Raw genomic sequence first — 22,605 nt, 5'->3', positions numbered from 1 at the left:
GTTGGTGCTTAACATTCTGAATGAATTGGATTTAAAGAAATGCTTGGAAAAAATGACCTAAAAAAACCAAAGATATTTTACATTGAACACAAATCCTGTCTCACATCCTATGTCGAACAAATCACAGTGAAGGTCAGTCTTCCTTTTTATCGATTATATGGGACACCGCAATCGTAACCCTTTATCAGGGTGGACCACTCAATCTGAGACGTCGGTGACCCTTTCTGATGATAATAAAGCCGTTATTCTTTTGTTTTTGCCAATGCTTTCGAAGACTCCAGACCATTGAGAATGCTCAAGGTAGTTTAACATGGGCATATTTTGTGAAGTCATAATTGGTAGTGCCTTGATCTTGTGTTTTTTTTGTCGGTAGCTCCTTAAGGAGTACGTGCGCAGTGCAGCGTGGAAGTAGCCAAGGTCTCACAGTGCTGGAGCTATGCCCGACCGCCACACTTTCCGCCATGATATTTGTTTTCAATACCGCCACATAACAAAGACCCCGTTGCCAATAAACTTATCTGGGTCGAAGATCGCATTGAATTTGCGTTGTGTCAACAGTCCGTAGCCCAAGAATTGCTTTTCTTTGGAAAAAATTGAACACATTTCCAAGTTCCTGCCTCAGTCAGGACCATCCATTCAGATTAAAAAAAACTTCCCAACAATGACAGGAAAACAATTTTCATAAAGACTTTTTGCATTATGGTGCAACGCAGTGCAACATGACTGACTGAAACTTTGATGTTCACAAAAAGAAATTCCTTGTTTATGTCTTAGAGCACTTTGAAAGACCTTGTGAGCTGGAGTTCCATGAGCTGCCCATCAGCCATCTTCACAGAGGACTTCAACCCTTTGTACTTGCTGTTTGTCACATTTGTCAGTTTGTGTTTGTAATATTGTATTGTGATGGATCACTAACCGCTCATTCCATTAGATTTCCTGTAAATGACATCTTTAAGTTTGATTAAACTTTAATCAGTTTGAACTGTGGGTCAGCTCAAGGTTTGGTTCTTTTTATATTGTCTTTTTACTGCTGGTCACATCGTAATTATGCCGCCATCTGGTGGCAAACTGCGGAAACAACCACATCAACTGCTGTAAAAGGTTAAGTAGCATAAAAACCGCTACCATAGCATTATTAACAGAGGAGTGTTAGGCTAGTTTTTGAAAATAACACAAATATTTTCAGCTAAGCAACTGGAATAGAGAGGCAAGCACTTTTTGGTGTGTTGAAAAGTAAAATTCATATTAACAGAGTTGGTTTGAAGAACAGACGATGGACTGGTATTTGGTAGCTGGTGTGATTCTAGGATTTGACCCTTGGGAAAAAACAAGACAAATCCCCTAATGAATTTAGATAAGTTTTCAGGGGGATTGTGACAAGAATAGGATGGCTGAAACCCCTCCAAATTGGGTCTAGAATCGCCCATGGAAATGTCAAATTGAAAAATCCAGGTCCGTGGTCAGGCAAAAGTTTAATGAAACAAGATGTTACATGGTAGTAACAAGATGTTACTGTAGATTAGGCAGGGTCAGAGTCAAAAACGGACACTAGCTGGACACATGAAAACAGACTACAATAACACCATAGTATCCTGAGAGATTCTGGTAACGATAATGTATCACTGGAAATTCTGGTAAACCAGAATTGAATGATGTCTATGATGATTTTAAACCTCCAAGGTGGGCTTTGTTCATACATCAACCCTTTCAGAAAAAAAGAGATCAATTTGTACCATTGTTTGTCACTGGGGCTGTACCCTCAAGGGTAAATGTACATGTTCATTCATTACCAATAAAATACCAAGACCAGAGTTTATCAAGACCAAGACAACACCAAGACCATGGAAGGGTATGACAGAGACAAGACCACAATCAAGGCAGGGCTAGACTAAGTCAAGATCAGGAACAGACTAATGTTTGAGTCTACATAAAAAACACACTACAGAATGTGGAGCACAGGCGCCATCTTGGGGCTAGGAAGTATTGCCTAAAACTGGTGTCACAATATTATTTGAGCCATGGATGTTTTTTCTTATAATTTGAATATAGATGCTAACAAATGTTATATTTTTTCAAGTAAGACGCACCTTATTGGTTGTATTTGAACTTTGAAGCAAGACATTTTATACCCAATCACAGAACTGTGTGGGCAAACAAATTCAAATTAAGAAGTCGTGATAAATATTGAGGCATTTTGATGGGTGGTCTTGACTGGTCTTCAAATAAAACTTCGAGTTTTCTATGGCCGAGACTGAGACAAGATTGAGTTAAAATAAAGTCAATTCTGAGACGAGACCAAGAGGTCTCAAGACCGGTCTCGAGTACTACAACACTATCACTAATACAGTGTCAGGAAAAAGTAGCAATTTGCACCTTTGCTTGTCACTGGGGCTGCGCCCAGCTTCAGTACCTGGCCTCACAAATGGTCCCCTGGATGAATGGGCCAAAATTCCCACAGACACACTTCAAAATCTTGTGGAAAGTCTTCCCAGAAGAGGGGCAGCTGTTACAGCTGCAGAGTTCATTCAGACCCATTGCCACAGCTGCATAGAATCAAGCACCAAGCCATGCAGTCAGGTTTACAAACATTTGGGAAAGAATGGGTCGTTCTGAAGAGCTCAGTGAATTCAAGTGTGGTTCTGTCATAAGATACCACCTTTGAATAAGTGAGTTCATGATATTTCTTCCCTGTTAGATATTCCATGGTCACTAAAGGAACAACAGAAACTATAGAACAACAGAAGGTGCAGAGCGTAAAAGTGGCCAACACTCTGTGGACTCAGTAACTGCAGAGTTCCAAATGTCCTCTGGCATTAACCCCATCAAAAAAACTGTGCCGGGAGCTTCATGGAATGGGCTTCCATGACTGAGCAGCTGTATACAAGCCTCACATTGCCAAGAGCAATGCCAAGGGTTGGATGTAGTGGTGTAAAACACCAGGTCACTGGGCTCTGGAGCAGTGGAAACGTGTTCTGTGGAGTGACGAATCAAATTTCTCTGTCTGGCAGTCTGATGGATGAGTCTGGGTTTGGCGGATGCCAGAACATTACCTGCCTGACAGCATTGTGGCAACTGTAAAGTTTGGTGAAGAGGGATAATGGTATGGGGCTGTTTTTCAGGGGTTGGTCTAGGCCCCTAAGTTCCAGTGAAGGGAACTCTTAATGCTTCAGCATACCAAGACATTATGGGAAATTCTATGCTTCCAAATTTGTGGGAACGGATTTGAGAAGGTCGTTTTCTGCTCCAGCATGACTGTGTCCCAGTGCAAAAAGCAAGGTCCATAAAGGCATAGATGGGGGAGTCTGCTGTGGAAGAACCTGACTGGCCTGCACAGAAACCTGACTTCAACCCCATGAAACACCTTTGGAGTGAACTAGAATGGAGATTGCAAGCCAGGTCTTCACATCCTACATCAGTGCCTGACCTCACAAATGCTCTTCTGAATGATTGATGATTGAGCAAAAAAATCCCAGAGATACTCCAAAATCTTGTGGAAAGTCTTCCCAGAAGAGTGGCAGCTGTTATAGCTGCAAAGGGGGGACCAGCTCCATATTGATTTAGAATGTGATGTAATTGAAGTTCCTCTAGGTGTAATGGCCAGGTGTCCCAATACCTTTGTCCTTATAGTGTATGTCTGCAGACCTCACACCTCTCCCGGAAGTTCTGGGAGTCTCTTGCAAATTGACAGAGGTTCCCTGGCACCTGCGAATGACGCAGGTGCCAGGGAAAGAATCCATCGCTCTGTCATTTTAATACCATCATACCGTGAAGACATTACACCATGGTATATGGTATTTTTATGCCATTTTAAAAAGCGTAGTTACTCCATTATTAACTTGATCGAATTTGCCAAGCAGGGATTGGGGGTTCAGCGTTATGCAGTATTAGAATAAGATAACCATAGGCAGCACATCCTGGTTGTCATTTATCCATCTCCCTGAAATCAATAAGGGCCAAAGCTTAAGGTGAGATGTCTGTGTTATTGAGTGGCAGGAAGATTTATAAATGGTGATATTGGGATATAGTTATGACATTGTGAATTTTTCATACCGTTGCAACCAGGATGAACAGTAAGTTTTGAGCTGTAAGGTGTATTTTAATATACATAATGGATTTGTGTGGTTTTATGTTTCCTTACATATTATAATAGCGTTCTCTGTATAACAGAATACACAGAATGTGGCAGGTTTCTGATCATCTGTAAAGTTCCCTAAAACAACAAGAAGAGTAACCAACGAAATATAGAGCTGTAATTGTTTAGTTTGCCTAATAGGCTTATTTTTTTCACTTACACCAGATACCATATTCTTAAGCCAAAACGTCCAGTTAGGAAATTCATTCATTTCTTCCATAGCCGCTTGTTTTAAACACGGTCATTGTCCCCACTCGGAATAACTGTTGATAGAACAACTGTGAGCGGCTACGGCACAGGACACGAGGTGAAAATGAACCGCCATTCAACTGTAACAGAATAACACATTACGCAGGTCAGTTTTATTCAGTAAAAAATGTTACATAACAAAGTTTGAACAATATTACATTAATATTTACAACTTCAGAATTAATCTGTTAGGCTCTATTTAGTTTGACCAATATCCGTTCATTTATATCGGGACAGCTTACTGCCGAGAAACTCGGATTATGTCTCTGTAAATCGGGTTCTCATCTGTTTAGCGTGTGTGTATGTTATCGCCTATGTCCGTGCATGTGTTCCTCAAGTGAAGCTGGGGAAGAAGCGGTTGCGGCGGGTGGCGCTGCGCGGCTCTGGTTCGCTTCGCCTGCGCGTGCCCTGCTTCTCCCTGCGCCTGCGCTCCAGGTCCTCCTCCAGCACCTGCGGCACGAGGGGAACCATACATCCACGGTTACTAAACATCTCTTACGTCCTTATAGATACACTGCTCACAAAAAGTCTTAGGACTCATGCTTAATTCTGTAAAAATGTCTTGGTTTCATAACAAAAATCCATTGACTAGCAATGTTTAAGAACGGCTTCAGTTTATTACTACTTGAATGTTTTACTTAAAACTACTGGTTATTTCTACTGTGATATATTTTGTGAACAAGTTAATAAAGTAATTATTTTTGTTATAAAACCAACACATTTGAAATATTTTTACTGAATTAAGCAAGAGTCCCAAGACTTTCTGTTAGTGATGTACATTCGCAGGCATTTTCAAGTTGTACTATTGGTGTTTTCAGTAATTATTACTCACACACCATTATTTTAAACTGGAGCTCCCCTATATAATAAATATGGCGTCACATTCATGTCAAAACCCATGTCGAAAAAGGTGATAAAACACAAAGTGAGAAATATAAACCTGCGTGAATATCCCACTCACGAGAGCAAATACGAAACTAGCGAGCGCGTGTCGTAATATCGCGCTCAAACTGTCCTACTCAAATGTTTTTATTTCTTCCCGATTTGATAGACACCCTCGCACACCAAATAGATTATCTTCGACAGCTTTCTGTGCTCCTGTGAAATTTTCGCGCTGGAGTTTTAATATGAGCAAAAAATTTCACTGGAGCACAGAGAGCAGCCAAAGGTGACGCATGAAGGAAAAAAAATATTTGAGAAGGAAAAAAGACAGTTTGAGTGCAATATTATGACACATGTGCACGCAATTCATCTTTCTGGGCTCGCAAGTGGAATATTTACGCAAAGAATATGTTACAACTTGCTGGTTTATATTTATTGTGACATGGATGTAACGCCATTAAATAAACTCGCCCCGGTGAAGAGGTCTGACTAAGTCACCCGGACCACCAAACATAAAAAAGCTTCTCGGTATATTTCACAAGAAGCTGTAAAACTGTAAGCCAGATGTGCAGAAATTTATGATAGTAAATATCTGTTTTCTGCTGTAGTGTTCAAACAACAAACAAATTACTATCAAACAGCAGGATCTTGCCCGTGACAGTTCAGCGGGTCAATGCATTCCATGGTTCTTAGGAGAGATAAATGTATCTTTCAGGCCATCCCACCCCCCACCCCCGCACCCCCCACCCCCCACCCCCGCACCCCCACACCACCCCACACCCGCACCACCCCACCTCACCTCTTTCCTGCAGGACAGCCTGTTCTTCCACTCGTTGAGCTCAAGTGTGTGCTCATTCTCCAGCCCCCTGATCTTCGTCTTCTCGCGCTCCACCAGCAGCTGCAGCTTCTCATTCTGACGGAGCCCAGCACAGCACATTGGTTAGCACGCTGCACGCGCTTGTGCACAGCCAGCCGCCTGCACGAGTGCCCCCACCAGCTTCAGGGCTCACACCCCGTCCACTGTACGGCCTTGCAAAGCTACACAACACGTGCCTATTATACCCCCTAATGGGCATCTGTGTTCTATAATTGTGTAACATTCTCATCTGCAGTGAAAGTGCAAGTGGAAATGCACATGACTGTAGGAGAAGAGCGGCATTACCTGCAGCTGCTGCAGCTCAGCCACGCTGCTCTCACACTGCTCCTGGAGCTCCGTCTGCTGCTGCTCATGGCTCTGCTGCAGGTTCTGCTTCTCCTGCTTCTGCCTCCCCTCCTCCTCCAACAAAAACTGCACAGAGCAAGAGAGATGCGTCATGTGACCCTGCACAGGCAGCCATTGGGAGAGTATGCAACTAAACAGACTTTTAACGCCTACTGCAGCTGAAAAGCATCGATGCCCATGTCTGACAGAAAAAACAAGCTGCAGTAGCCAGAGCTGACCTGGCTGAGGCGCTGCTTCTGCTCAGTGCTACTCAAACCCTGCTTTCGCAGCTCCAGTTTGAACTGCACCAGATGGGCCTTGGCCTCCGCGCGCTGGGAACGCTGGAGCTGCGTCCTCTCCTGCATCTGCCGTGCTTTCTGCTCCTCGATCAGGGACTGGTGAAAGCGGCTGGTGCGCTCCTTGTCCTGAATGGGGACACGGGTAATGCGTGCCGGTGATGGGATGAGAGGGAATGGCACGAATGTGCCAGGGGAGGTGGGAGATGAATATCAGATTTAGCTAATCTGAACCGCATTGAGGTCTCAGCTTCTCTTAATTGCAGAGTTTGCATATTATCTAAACTACTGCTAGCTTGGTTAATATTATTATAATTTAACACTTTATATACATTTTATAGCACTATATTTTATTGGGTTAACCGAGCATAAGATATATGAACAAGGGGATCCCTTCTGGGATTCGTACCCACAATCCTTAAGGTGTGACAGTATATCATTAACTGTTACCATACCACCTTGTGATTGCCTAATACAGTGTTTCCCAACCCAGTCTTCGTGGAAGCCCAGATGTTTTTGCTCCCTTCCAGCTCCCAGCCAATCAGGAACACCAGAAACCTGCTATACAGTAGGTGCGCTGGGAGCTGAGACTGTCCGGGGTTCCCCGAGGACTGGGTTGGGAAACACTGACCTAATACATTTAGATACAGGCTGAGGAATACATTTAGTGCAGCTGCAATAGGTGACTGACCTTGCTGTGCCTCTTCGTGAGCTGCTGCCTCTGCAGTGAGAACTGCTCCTTCACCTGCTGCTTGAACAGGTGATACTTCTCCTGCAGGTGGCGCTGTTCCAGCTCCCAGATCACTGACTCCCGGGCTTCAGAGTGGGAAGACACAAACAGAGGCATTATATTGGCTTGTTACTGGGTGATTCTTTAAGACAGTGCGAATCATATCGTCTTTAATGCTCTGCCTGCTGCCCTCCAAGTGTATCTTAGACGCTTCATTGTCTGCCTGTACGATGGGGCAAGTAAACAAGGCAGCCCAGGACATGACAGAATATTTGGCTTTTGCCCAGGGTTCAGTGTGTAGGACTCAGTGTTGGGCATTTCAGGACCAGAAACTACAAATGCAGACCAAGATTTTGTTTCTACCAACCAGCTGAATATTCTGTGACTGTGACTGTTTATGCTCAACTGGTTGGTAGAAACAAAATTGATGGTTTGGGTAATCAATACCTCATCAAGTCATTTAACTCATTAAATTGTTCGACTGATGAATTGAGCTGCCGGCAAATATTTAACAAATACATGGAATGGCTGTGGGGCACCTGAGCAGAGGTTAGGGACCAAAAGCGGCGTGTGTCCAGCTATCTAACAGGTAATCAGTAACTTTCTGGAGAACAGAAAGAATATCTTATTTTTTATTGCTCTACTGTTAATTTGCATATGTTGCAAAGTTAAATTATGCATTTTTTTCTTGAGTGAATATATACCTCCTATCCAGACAGTTCTTTCACTGCCTAAGATCTTTTCGAAGCTCTTCTAGCTCAAGATCCCATATTGAATAAACTGCAGCTGAACATGGGGAGGATGGATGGATGGATGGATGAATGGATGGATGGATGGATGGATGGATCGAATGCAGAGAAGCGCAGACGTCTGGCTTGAGGGAGGTCTGTACCTCTCTTGAGCTGCTGGGTCTTGACAGTGACCTCCCACTCCATAGAGGCCACCTTCCTCTTGTGCTCCTGGACAGCCCTCTGTAGACCCTCGTTCAGCTCCTGCTGCTGCTTCTGGAGGAACCTCTGCTCCTAGGGATTTGGAGAAGCACAGGACTTGTCTGCACCATTCTGCACCGAACACTGAACACTCCGTTTGTCCTGCAGACCTGGCACAATGAAAAAGTTGGGGATCCCTTGGAAAGTCGACCCACAGGGTACTTCCAAGTGACTGAAGATTAGTTTCTGGGTTTTGTAACAGTGTACATATGGAACAGGATGGTAATTTGAGGGCTCAGTGTGTGGAGCCTTCATGTTCCCCAGTCGGTGTCTTCAAACAGCCAGTTGTCTGAGTGTGTGCTCTCCAGTGGACTAGCACTATGAGGAATGCCCCCTGCCTCGTGCCCCATGATTTCTGGGAAAGGCACTACGTTCACAATGACCCTCTACAGGGTGAGCAGTCACAGGAAATGGACGGATAAGCAGACGTGAAGCTGAATGTGTTTCATAGATAATTGGCCAGTCAGGGCTCCCTGATCACTCACCTCCCGGGGGTCGGCCTTGAGTGCCGGCGCCTTCCGCTCCAGCTCGCGCTCCTGCTGCCCCTTCAGGCGCCGTGCCTCCTCCCGCAGCCGCGCCGTGTGCTCCGCCTCCATGCGGTCGGCCTGCTGCCGGTACTGTCGCTCCACCCTCTCCAGCTCCCCGTCGTAATATTGCTTCTTGCTCTGCATTGAGGCAACATAGACAAACGGTGATTTTTGGCCCACAGTCAGCCAGTTGAAACCACAGCTCAAGACAGGGCCGCTGCTTGGCGACGTCTCATGTGTCCTTTTCGTTCCATTGTTTATATTACTACTAGTCACATCCACAGAGAAGCCCACACAGATGAGTAACGACCCATTTTTCCATTTGAGCAAAGGTTGAGGTAGATGGTAGTGATGGTAGGACAGTAATTGTTTTCCAGTATCTGACTTCTGTAACAAGCTTCACGCAGGGGCTTAAGAAACACATCTGATGTGGGAGGGATGTGTACCTCTCAATATTTAATTAGGTATCAACCCCCCCCCACCAAAAAAAACAAAACTTTGCATAAGTTGTGTCCCCTAGTATCAAACTCTCACTTACCGTTACGTAACTTACTCAAACTTACCGTCATTTCTTGCTCAATATGGCGGAACATCTGCTCCCTCTGCTGCTGCAGCCGCTGCTCCATCTGCGCATACTCACGCTGCTCCTCACGCTGCAGAACCTTGAGTGCATGCAGCTCCTGTCGTCTGCAAAGTTACAATACAAGCAGCTACAGATGGTGTTGTTTGTAAGTTTCTTATTTTTATGCAAACGTAGGTGCTCTGTGGAATTTCTGAGTCATTTTTTAGTATTCAATACGACTTCAGCGTCATGTCATTTTTACACTACGGGGGGTGCATTACCTGACAGATCGCAGCAGCTGATCCTTTTTGTCACCATCATTGATGATTTTAGATGTGGTGACACTCACTTCCCGCCCGTCCACCATGAACTTACGCGTCTTTTTAATTGTTTTTCTGTTAGAAGGCAGGTCCTAAAAGGGAGGCAATGGGAGGAGGCAAGAAAGGATCAATCTGGGCTACATTTAGGCTTTTTTAGCCTGAAACTGTGGGCTCACTCACCCCGTCAGCTCCTGACATTAGAGGAAATGGAATCTCCGTATCTGGGCTGTTAGGCTGGCTCTTGTTTAGTGGCGATCCTGGTTGATCCTCGGTGAGCTCGTGGCCACCGGATCTAGTGCTCACGTTGTCTGGTGTTTGCGACCCTGCAGCAATCCCGTTCAGAACATCTTCCTGCCCTCCGTCTCTTTTAATCTCAGTCTCCTCTGCAAAGTTTACCCTCTTGCTGGATTTCTGGGACGCAGTGACTGACTCTTTGCTGTCCTCAGACGTCTTGGTACCAGCATTTTCTCCATCGTCTGTTTTCTCCTTGTGCTCCTCAGGCAGCTCTGTCACCTCATCTGTCGTATCTCCTGGCACCTTTCCAAGATCTCCTGGCATTATGTCTTTTGTCCTTTCCTTCTCCACCTCCTCTTTTTCCTCCACTATTTCCGCTCCAACAGTATGTGTCTCTTCAACTTTCCCAGCTTTCATATCCTCATTTGTTTCTTCATTGTTTACACTTTCACAATTCACTGGCTCTGGCTGGTTTTCTGTTTTCCCAGATTCCTTCTCTTTTTCCATGTCATCCTCACCTGTCTCTATCCATCCCACTTTTTCCTTCTCTAACTGAATGTATGAGATGTTGGTTTCGTTATCAGCCAAAACCGCTGTCTCCTGTTTAGACCGTGTGGTCTCATTGCCATCGTGCTCAATGCCTTCATCGTTGGCTATCTCTGAATGGACCAGTGATTGCTCAGTGTCCATTATTTTTACATCCAGTTCCTCCAATACTTTATCTTTTTCATACATCTCCACTGACCCTACTTCCTTTTGCAGTCCCACCTCCTCACAGTAACCTTCTGCCTCACTGTCTTGCTCTTTTATTTTCAGTATTTCCACCTCCTCCACAACTCCTTCATCTATCCTCTTTACCTCGTTATGTTCCACACCGTCAACTTCAGGTTCTTCCGGGTCCTTCACAGCTTCCTCTGTCACACTCTGGCTTTCTTCTCTAGTGTCGATTTCGTTTATCGGCACAATGACTCGAAGATCAGCTTCTTTGTTTATTGTGCACAAATCCAGGTATTCCAGTGCTGAAAACCCCGATTTCCCATCATCTTTTGAGTAGGTCTTTGGCCATTCTAATGATAAGGCTAGGACCAGTTCATTTTGCAGACGTAGCGGCATACGGGAAACGTCACAGGTGAATACGATATCCAGATCTGGTGTTTTGCTGTTTTGGGAGCATTCTGTAGAACTTGTAGGCACTGCCTTATCTGCATTGACCTCAGTTACCAAGCCTGTACAATCCTCATCTGAAACTGCAGCATTGTCAGCTTCATAATCACAGGTTGGGCCCATGTCTATTTCAGGTGAATCCGTTGCTTGACATTCAGCCTTTAGTGCCACTGTGATCTCTTCTTCATGCTCATGAGGACTGCCTGCTTTGTCACCGTCGCTGGCCCCACCTTCATCTGCTGTCAAAAGGGAAGTCTCTTCTTTACTAGTGGTGCTCGTGCTTTTTTCCAAATTCTCCTGGCTTCCCAGAGGACCGAGTCTCTCAGCACTCGATGAGACCAGCTGGCCGCTCGCCTGGGCCTCATTCTCATTCCTCTCAGCCGTCGGTTCCTCCCAAAAGCCCGACTTACAGCGCCTGGAGCTGCCGGTGAGAAAGGAGAACAGGGTTCCGGGGACAGACAGACGCCTCATTAGCTTCTGCTTGTTCTTTGCAGCGCTGGATGACCTCCGGGTCACAAGAACATTCTCATTCTTCTTCGGCTCCACAGAGGCAGTGGGGTCCCCTTCTCTGTCGCCTTGTTCCATGGTGGGCGGGGCATCTGGAGGGCACTCAGACTGCTTCACTGGTCCATTACCATCTCCCTCATCCCCCGGCAGGGTGGCCAGTTTCTCAGAATCATTAGCCATCTCTTCTGGCAATGACCTCTGCAGGTCCAGCAACGACTGGAAAGAGAAAACACACCTTAAGAATATGAAGTTCTTAATCTAGCAGGATAACATTCCGCTTTGTTTTATACACTAATATGCTTCTCTTTATTGTTTCATGTAGGTTCGAAGGGGTAGTAAGTAGATTACTAATAACATTGCAAACAGAGACAGTTCTGACCTCTCTGAAGATGACTGGTGCCACTCACTAGACTATATCTGTCTGTATGATAACTAAGGGAAACATGGCAGTATACAGTAAGTAGACAATGAAATGTAGGAGACGCTTTTATTCACGTTATTGTTTTAGATGTTGGTTTTTAAGTCAATTTATTACATGTGTTTGGTATGTATGTGTGTACATGTGTAGATTACTTTTATTCAGGTTTGGCACAGAAGAAATTTCATTGTACTTCGGTACAATGACAATAAAGTCTGTCCATCCATCCATCCATCCATCCATCCATCCATCCATCCATCCATCCATCCATCCATCCATCCATCCATCCATCCATCCATCCATCCATCCATCCATCCATCCATCCATCCATCTATCTAATCTAGAGATAATTAAGGAAAAGTGTGCTTAAAAGTACAGAACAATTGCCTTGTTATCCGAGAGCTGCAAAGGTTGTTTCATACCTCAGCCTCGATCTCCTCGGTGACTTCGGCCTTGGCCTCTGCGATGAGATCGCGTAGGGCGTGGCCGTCTCGCCCCGCGTAGGCGAAGGGGTGGGCCTGCAGCTGCTGCGCACTCCAGCGCGACTCGGGGTTCTTCTGCAGAGCTCTGCGCAGGAAATCCTGGAAGTGGGAAGACCTGGGACACGGAGAGCAGGGGAAGCAGCGTTATCACAGCTACAGCTCCGCTCTCTACACTCCCCAGCATGAGCATCAGGGCGTGGCTGGACCAGTGCCCACCACAGACACTTACTCACGATAAATTTTACCATGTGGGGTGGGGGATGTGAGTGGGGGGTACCCAAAGATAGAGCCACACAAGCCGGCAGAGCCGCCAGCCCCGCAGGAAGATGACTGGCATGTCAGACAGACAGTCAGGCCTTATTGTAACACACCAGTCCAATGGTTTTACTACTTGTTTTCCATCCAATCAAGTCAATTAAGGCCAGTCATTAGTAGAAAGATTCTGAAAAGTTAACAAAATTACAACATACAATATATTCTCTCTCCATGCAAATAATTGTTAATATCAAGCAGGGATTGGCAGATCCATAATCTTACCATCTAGTGTTAATTTTGACACCATTTTTAATTTAGTTATAGTCAAATAATTAAAATACATTTTAGTCAGCAATTTTTTATTTAGTTTTGGTCTTAGTCAAATGACTAAAATATATTTTAGTTTTAGTCACATTTTACATTTTACTCATTAATAAAAATAAACTATATTGAAAGTGGGTGAAACAGAGGTTTCCAAATGCCAAATTGATTTAGAAAACAGGACAGCACCAGACAAAGTTTGGGTCACTCTATGGAACCTTTTTTTCAGGAAAAACATTTCTGGCAAAACGTAGGATTAGCCAAATGTTAGCTGCCATTTTTCACAAAATTTTAGTTGTTTTTTGTACAGCCGCCAGCATAACAGCATTAAATCTTCTTCTATAATGTTTTGTAAGGTTGGAGAATACAGAGCAGGGTATCTGAGTACATTCCTCTGTACAGAATCTCTCCAGGTTGAATTTTTTCTTTTTTTCAGTGTGAGATGAAGCTACTTCACCAAAAGGTGGATTTTTTCTAAGCCGTTTTTTTTTTTTTTTTAACAAATCTTTAGAAGGGGTGCCAGTAATTATGGAGGGTGCTGTATATGTGCTTTACACATGCAGTGCGACAGTGCTGGGATGCAGCTGACAGAGCAGGATTTGATATCACAGGGCTGTGTGGACTCACCATAGTCGGGGGTTGGCGAGTGTGGGAGGGGGCGACTTGGCGATCTTCAGCAGGACCCTCATGGGATTCAGAGAGTGGTGTGGGGGCTCTATCTCTGCAGCCTCAATGAGTGTGATGCCCAGGGACCAGATGTCTGCCTTTGTGCTGTACGGGTTGTCCTTGGAGGTCTCGCACTGCACCACCTCTGGGGCCATCCTAGGACAGAAAGGCAGACGAGTCGACACAGAGCAGCCGCTACAGCAAACACTAACTAAAGATGCGTGACGCCGGTTTTCTCCGTTTGCACGTGTTTGAAAGCAAATCGTGGAATTAAATTTTTTATTTCAGAATGTAGATCTTGGCACTAGAGTGGTTTATCAGATGTCTGTAAGACACAAGGCTTCTTTCATTGAAGATTAAAGGAGTGTATAGTCTAGCTTCCCTAACCTTCAATCAATTAGTCTTTGTTTATATAGCACTATTTTAACCACAGTGCTTACAGAGTGTTTTACAGACATTTTAAAAGAAGAAAAAGAAATAAATTAAAACAAGCAAACAAGAAATAATAAGTTCTAAATAAATAATAATAATATATAATAATAATAAATAATAATATATATTAAAATAAGACTAAATTTATATATAAAATAATACTCTAGCCTCTACCTTCTTGGGGGGGAGAGACCCCCCATATTCTTGGAAATAGATAATAAAATAAATTATTATAATATGTGGATAAAATGATAAAATAAATGATTATCGTAGATGATTGTATGCAATGGTGAAAAGATGCATTGCCTTGACACAGCTGTTGGAGTGCTGAACATTTCCACCTGAACATTTCCGCCTGAACATTTTCCGCCTGAACATTTCTGCCTGAACATTTCCGCCTGAACATTTCTGCCTGAACATTTCCTTGTTGCTGTCCATTAAGATGGTTTCCGATTGTGGCCACGTCAACAGGAAATCTTAAAGGTGAAGTCACAGCTCTCGCATACTGTTAGGTCCCTCTTCGGTATTATGCGCCGTTTGTAGCACACATTCAGAGCCGGGTTACTGACCAGTAAGGAGTTCCAATAAAGGTTGCTCTCCTCTGGAGAGTGTTGGCATTTTTTGCAGATACTCCGAAGTCAGCTATGGGAAAAGAAAAAAGAAAAACGTAAAGGGCAAATGTTACGAGGTCCAAACAGACAGGGGAGTAAGATATCATTTTTTATGATAAGGTGTTGAGGGATGGTCTGATGTTTTTCATGTATTAATTTTTATTGGTAACACTTTACATGATGGGGCACTTAGTAATAACTCAGTTACTACTGAAGTACAAATCATGAACACATATAGTCACCTCTTAAGATAGATCATGATTCATTAATGATGAACAAACATGAGATCAGTAATGACTCGTTCCTTCAGTCGTTCACAAGCGTTTACAGAATTAACAAGTACAGTAACAAATATAGTGACTGCTCAAAATAAAACTGGCATTACAATTCATTAATAACAAATGAACATGACATAAATATGAAACTAAGTTTTAGTTTGTGGTTAATATATAAATAAGTGTAATATTATTTCAGTTTGTTTTTAGGTGAGGTTTTACCCAGCTTGACGTGACCCTCCGTGGTGAGCAGGATGTTGCCGGCTTTCAGGTCTCTGTGGATGATGTGATGTTGGTGCAGGTAGGACAGGGCCTGCAGCGTCTGGCAGCACACCTCGCTGATCTGCTGCTCCGACAGACCACGCTCCAGCTCTGGAAAGTGCCCACTCATGTCAGTGTGTACCCAGTCACACACCTGCCCATACCAGAGCCGCACTTCCCATAATGCTCTGCCATTGCGATTTTGGGTCAGCGAGTGATGTCACATCCTGTCAGTGAAACACCCTCTTGGTTGGTCTCTCAGAGATTGTTTTGGTGACATTTTCTTTTGTGTTGAGGAGTACACAGACACCGTGAGCATACATTCTGAGCCCTATAAAAAGGTGCTGTTTCCTGATCTTGAAGATTATGTTTCTGTACACATGTTTCTGAGGTTGAGGGGTTAGGACTCTGTGCCCATGATCAGAAGGGTGCCAGGTCAAGACTCAGGGTTGGGCCTCTGAGCAAGGCCCCTAACCCCCAGCCGCAGGGGTGCAGCATGCAGGCTGACCCTGTTCTGTGACCCCAAGCTATGGAGAGAAGGATGGGGTTGGCAAAGGAGAAGCTTTCCAATCTACCTATACTTGTGCAAATGGCAAATAAAGCATGTTTTTGTTTTGTTTGCAAATATAATGCATCAGTTATGGCTCAATCGGTTAGGATGCCGTGCCTGTAACTGGAACGCTGCCGGCTCAAATCCCTGGGTTTGCAGAATGATGTCACCCATTGGGCCCTCAACCTCCCAACTGCTCCAGTGACAGGCTGACCTGACTTTCTCAAAATTGTACATTGCTCTGGATAAAAGTGTCTGATAAAATAAATGTACTGAGCTATTATACTTTCTTGGATTATACTCAGGGGTCCATATGACTGGAACGCAAGTACGCATCCACCTTTAAAAGCCGTAAGTATGCCAGTGGAAACGTGTACATACTCTATGTGCATTAGCACTGCTATGACAAGAAATTACTGTGCATGAAGTACAAATTGGCATATGAAGGTAAAAATGCACAATAATTTCTTGTCATATCAACATAAAAGCACATAAAAAAGTACGCATTTGTGCTGTTACAACAATCAACTGCCGCACGTATCGCTTTTAAAGGTGGATGCGTACTTCCGTGCCAATTATTTGCATCCCTGATTATTCTAAATAGTCTAGGTAGATAGGAATGTTCCAGCACTTGAGAGGAACGTGAACCACAGGCTCCCGACAGCTTACCTAACATTATGTCATCGAGGGCCCCCCCAGGACAAAACTCAATCAGGATCTGTGTGAGTGACACAGAGAGAGAAATAGCGTTAATTCATAGGGGTCTCTTGGTAATGTTGCTTAGGAAATTTCCCAGCACAAGACCACAAGATGTCAGACTCATCACTTCCAGCACTCAAAAGACCTGTTTCTGTGCTGTGGATCTCATGGGAAGACAGAGGTCAGCAATTTAGGCTTTTGTAAGAACAGCTAGTCATGTTCTGAGCTGTAATACTGTCAATATTTGCCAAACAATTCAAAGCATATTTCAGCAGTGTCTTTAGGAAGCTGTAGGGACATTATCTCAAAGTCAGGGGTCTTTTGTTCCTGATTCCAGTCCATTCTTCTTCCAACTACTTATCCTGGCCATGGAGGTAGGGGGGCCTGAGCGCTATCACAGGCAGGACAGGGTCCAAAACAGGAGCACCTGGATGGGATGCCAGTCCATCACGGTGCCCTTACGCACATGATGGCATGCTTTGGGCAATTTCTTTGGGAAAAGAACAGAAAACCCAAAGTAATGCCACCCCAGTGTTACCACCATAATCCATTAACTGTAACAATAAACAAACTGTAAGATGTGAATTTTTCCATTTACTACATGTGTAATGGGACGGGGGTCAGGTCAGTCTCTCACCCACAGCCATCCCTCGAAGAAAACGGCATCCAGAAGAGCAACAACATGACTGTGGCGACAGGATGCCAGAATGTCAATTTCCACAATGTAGTCTTCCAGTTGTTCCTCGCTGCGCACCTCTATGATTTTGGCTGCTGCTAGAGCCTTAGTCGTCTTGTTGCATGCCTGAACATAACAGACAAGGAGGTAGATTGTCAGGGTTAAAAAACTGATGTTTGTTAGGCTTTCTCTTCTGACTGTAATGAATTGTGGAATTTGTGATTGATAAATTCTTATATCTTTGTTTCTCCACACTATACAGTATTTGTCAATAGCAATATGAAGGTCTTAGTGATGAAAACATCAGGAAACGTTGCTGGTAGGTACTGTAAGTCAGCCAATGAGATTTTACTGTCCTCAATGCTGAGATTTTGCATGTTCTCTGTATTTTTTTTTTAATGTGTAGTGGAAACGTTATCAGACAGGAGAAGTTTGTGTATGAGGAGACAGAGGTAAAACAGACAAATGTAGGTTAGAATGTCAGACAGGAAATTATTTTCAGCATGTATGGCTTACAGGAAGTCACCAAAACCACAACATGCCCTCAAAGGCCTTTCATATACAGTATCCTAGGTAACGCTAAAATGTTTTTATCACCCTCAGAGTCAAAATCTTTATAGAACATACAACAAGTACATACCAGTAAATTGAAAAAATAAGAATTCTGTTCTGAGACAGAGAGTTTTATTGTGTTTTACCAAGTCTCTGGAATGACTCAGCCACCTATTGTTCAGATCAACAGGTCGACTTGTGGTTTTGACTGAGGGTCGGCCCCTTATCTGCCAGTTTCTACATTTTTGCACAATATAAGAGGCAGAATGGGGGTAATCCAGTCAGGGTATTCCAGCTAAAGTCATCTCAAAATGTCAGACAGGGGCCTGAAGTCTGTTGTTTGCTATCAGAAAGCAATGGCGAGACAGAATCTCTATGGTGCAGCATAGATCTCAATTTTCCTGCACTATATAAACATAGCAACCATTTGTGGAACAAAGCCCAAGTTTCCAGGGCTTTTGGGAAGAAAAGAATTAAGGTAGAGTTACTCTGCTGACTAACTGGTCATGTACAGTATAATGTGTAGGAAACTGGGAAAAGTATGTATGATATTACAGTATTATAGTCACAAGTTCAAGTTCATATATATACACCCACAGAGACCTGTACTCTTATCTTTGTGGGGACCCTCCATTCAATTTTCTGAGCAAATCCCTAATCCAAACAACAACATCAACCAAAAGTAACCAAACAAAATACAAGTCTTTTGGCATGTTTATTTTCTGATTGCAGTCACAAATTTTTATTAAATTGAATTTCCCATTGTAGGGACCTGAAAAATGGTCCCCACAATGTCAAATTAACAGGTTTTTATCACATTGTGGGGGCATTTGGTCCCCACAATGTAATGTATATCTGTTCCACACACACATACAGCCAGCCCCGCCAGGGGGAAGGTTAGAATATCCAACTTAGCAGTTATAAGGTACATCTGTTTCGGTGTAATTCTAGCTGGCAGTCGTCATTCCCATTTTATGATGATGTTCGTGGTTAACAGCCATGGTTCGTGGTTCAAAACCTTGAAACACCCCCCCACCCCCACCTGTAGCCACCCACAGACAACATTAAAGAAAGCGCCCCCCCCCGGCTCTGGCTTACCTTGTAGACCTTCCCAAAGGCCCCATCTCCCAGCTCTTGCAGTGTGTCCCAGCCCTCAGTAGGATCCACATCCCTCTTCAGGTTATCGTACTGCTTCACTCGCTTCTTCTCTGCCCCCATGCGGAAGATGCGCATGAGGAGGGACGCCATGGCAACCGGCCTTGACCTCTCGACCCAGTCCTCGCGACTCCCCCCTGCCCTTACAGATGTGACTAATGAGAACTAACAGCTTCCCTGAAACAGACCCTCCCACACGGATCCACTTGTCCTCTCCACAGCCAGCGATCCCCCAGACGTGGCTCGGAGCCTGTGTGTCCGCATACACGCGCGAAGAGTCTCGTGTCTCCGTGCACCTCTGTCAGCCAGGAAGCTGCAGTGATAACCACATCCTTGCCCGGGGAAAGAGAGAAAGAAACTACTGCAGTTTCTGTCACTAGTATAAAGGTGGCGGCCCACAAGGCAGCCTCCTTGAGTTACTTTCGATTTGAATTAAATGACATTCATAAATGACAGAAAGGGCAGAATTTACCAACCCTAAGCCAGAAAAAAATGGACTTTAAAATGGCTGGAAAACCCACATTAACAGTCATCAAGGTAACCGTGATTCAAAAAAACCTCCAAGAGCCTAAAACAACAGTTATAAGTGGCCAGCCGGCGGTTTCAGGTCTCCTGCTGTCTCTTCGCTCCCTCCCTACTGTTGACCTATTATGTGAATCTCATCTTACCTGAAATTCACATTGATCTCCCTATGCCTCCTAATCTGTAGAGGAACACGGGGAGTCTGGAGCCTGTCCCAGGACACAGGACACTCTGGGTGAGATGCCAGTCTACATAAGGGTTTACCATCCATCCACCCATCCATCCACCCATCCAACCATCTTCCAAGCGCTTATTCTGGTCAGGATTGCGGGTGAACTAGGAGCCTGTCCCAGGACACAGGACACTCTGGGTGAGATGCCAGTCTACATAAGGGTTTACCATACATCCATCCATCCATCCACCCATCCAACCATCTTCCAAGCGCTTATTCTGGTCAGGATTGCGGGTGAACTAGGAGCCTGTCCCAGGACACAGGACACTCTGGGTGAGATGCCAGTCTACATAAAGGTTTACCATACATCCATCCATCCAACCATCTTCCAAGCGCTTATTCTGGTCAGGATTGCGGGTGAACTAGGAGCCTGTCCCAGCAGCACTGGGCACAAGGCTGGTGTCACACCCCAGATGGGACATATGCAGACCATCTCTGACTCCTTGTATTAATCCATCCATATTCATCATTTTATTGTTGCACTCTACCTGTAGGCTACCCAGTATGTCTGATCTGAACTATCGGGGGTGCAGTGTTATTCAGGGGAAATTGCCATGGTTATTTTCAGCATGTATGACTGCCTACAATTGGAAGGAATTTGTGCAGAGATCTTTCATTAGCTTGGCTTAAAATATTATTTTTATTAAACTTAACCTTTCTCAAATGTTAGTTTTTTTGTTCCTATCTCTTATGTTAGACGGGTCGGTACTGACCCGTGTCTTACATCAGCCATAAAATACCCTCAAAACAATTATTTATCATCCAATTTGTTTCTTACCTCTTGGTTGCCTTGTTGAGCTTCCTTATCCATGAAAAGATATTTTTGGTGTGGCTTTCTGGACCTTTGTTTTAACAGCACATCTCTCGTTTTCAATAACAAAAATATGGTAAAATAAACCTCAAGAGAATTATATAAATAAACTGAACTGGTCTTATCTTGCCTTGCATGTCTGGGCATGCCTTGCCTAGTGAAAAAGTTTTATTTTTTTGTTTAAATAGAGGTTCCTGACAAAGTCAAAAAGCCTTGATGCAGTACACAAATTGTTGTGGTGTTTTTATGCATCGGTGCCCACCCTAACACAATAGCAAGGTTAAATGTAATTACACAAGTCTGCTAAATCAAAGCCGGTGCGCCACCTTCTGGTCATTGGGAAGTACTACGCTACCCAAAGGCGTGAGCTTACTACAGTACGTGCCTTTTGTGACTCAGCAAAAGACAAAATGCATTTTGTGGTTCCACAGAATCAATTTCTTCCACAAATAGCTGTGCATCATTCATAATGTACATTTTGTCCAAAAAAATACTTCCTATCACCCTCAAAATGCATTTTGTACACAATATTAATTTTAGTTGACAAAAAATATTTTGTCCACAAAATACCATTCTTTCGTTCATGAATGTAGTCCACAGTGAAATTATTTAGTTGACAAAATGACCTTCATTCACAAAATACATTTTGTACACAAAATTAATTTTAGTGTAATTTAGTGTAATAAAATAACTAATAAATAATTTTGTGAATGAAATTGCTTTTCTTTTATCCACAAAATGCAAGGTGCTGATATCAATTCCGTGAACAAAATGAAACATCCCTTTGGATTTTTGTGCACGAAAGAAAGTTAAGTCTTTATGCTTTCGTGGACAAAATGCAACAGGAGTTTGCCGTTCTGTGGACAAAATGCAGCAACGTATTACATGATTTTGTGTTAAATAATGCATTGTGTGGCGCAGAATGTATTTTGTGCACGAAGATGAGGCTTTGACACTTGCCGCCCCACATACTATAAATGCTATTGCTATATACCTGATCCAATTCATAGGCAAAGTCATTTTGTTCTGAAAAAATAAACATGGCTTCAGGAACACAGGTGGCCGTTACAGTTACAGTGCTCACAGGAACACAGGTGGCCGTTACAGTTACAGTGCTCACAGGAACACAGGTGGCCGTTACAGTTACAGTGCTCACAGGAACACAGGTGGCCGTTACAGTTACAGTGCTCACAGGAACACAGGTGGCCGTTACAGTTACAGTGCTCACAGGAACACAGATGGCCGTTACAGTTACAGTGCTCACAGGAACACAGGTGGCCATTACAGTTACAGTGCTCACAGGAACACAGATGGCCGTTACAGTTACAGTGCTCACAGGAACACAGGTGGCCGTTACAGTTACAGTGCTCACAGGAACACAGATGGCCGTTACAGTTACAGTGCTCACAGGAACACAGGTGGCCGTTACAGTTACAGTGCTCACAGGAACACAAGTGGCCGTTACAGTTACAGTGCTCACAGGAACACAGATGGCCGTTACAGTTACAGTGCTCACAGGAACACAGGTGGCCGTTACAGTTACAGTGCTCACAGGAACACAGGTGGCCGTTACAGACACAGTGATCACAGAAAAAACTGGGACGCTTGCCAGTAAATCTGCAATAATTTTACTGAATTCTCTGGCAAATATGGCAAGACTTTCTGTGAGCACGGTACATATTACAATGAATTTCTCAAGAGGGCTACAAGGAAACTTGGGGTCCTGAAGTTCTGTGAGAATGTTCTACATCCCTCAAAAATCTGAGCAAAAAATGAGTAAAAGGAACTAGAGGTAATACAGAATATTCTGGTGAGATGCTGCTCTCGTGTGAAGGACACCAACCCAGCTAACAGGGTATGTTTCCAGAACTTCAGACATTAGGAAAAGATCTTC

The 22,605-nt window shown here is 43.9% G+C and overlaps 1 protein-coding gene across 2 annotated transcripts; it reads right to left on the bottom strand.

Moving 5' to 3' along the window:
- Positions 1-4,472: 4,472 nt before the first annotated feature.
- LOC111851493 (STE20-like serine/threonine-protein kinase) lies at positions 4,473-20,947 on the bottom strand. 2 transcript variants are annotated; one of them, XM_023826477.2, is made up of 18 exons: positions 20,679-20,947; positions 19,090-19,478; positions 17,401-17,565; positions 16,734-16,782; positions 15,476-15,625; positions 14,937-15,009; positions 13,897-14,091; positions 12,634-12,808; positions 10,069-12,009; positions 9,850-9,980; positions 9,570-9,693; positions 8,965-9,144; positions 8,383-8,512; positions 7,452-7,576; positions 6,704-6,889; positions 6,426-6,551; positions 6,063-6,176; positions 4,473-4,831 (listed from the first exon to the last, which is right to left on the bottom strand). In XM_023826477.2, the coding sequence occupies exons 2-18, from the start codon at positions 19,237-19,239 to the stop codon at positions 4,715-4,717; spliced, it is 4,131 nt and encodes a 1,376-aa protein (XP_023682245.2). In that variant the 5' UTR covers positions 19,240-19,478; positions 20,679-20,947; the 3' UTR covers positions 4,473-4,714. The 2 variants fall into 2 exon arrangements, with proteins under 2 accessions (XP_023682245.2, XP_023682246.2); XM_023826478.2 differs by lacking the exons at positions 19,090-19,478; positions 20,679-20,947 and having other exon boundaries at positions 16,734-17,253; positions 17,401-17,524.
- Positions 20,948-22,605: the final 1,658 nt, after the last annotated feature.

The sequence above is a fragment of the Paramormyrops kingsleyae genome, chromosome 7, assembly GCF_048594095.1.
Source record: "Paramormyrops kingsleyae isolate MSU_618 chromosome 7, PKINGS_0.4, whole genome shotgun sequence".
Classification (NCBI taxonomy): Eukaryota; Metazoa; Chordata; class Actinopteri; order Osteoglossiformes; family Mormyridae; genus Paramormyrops; species Paramormyrops kingsleyae.
This window is presented reverse-complemented; position numbering and strand designations above follow the sequence as displayed.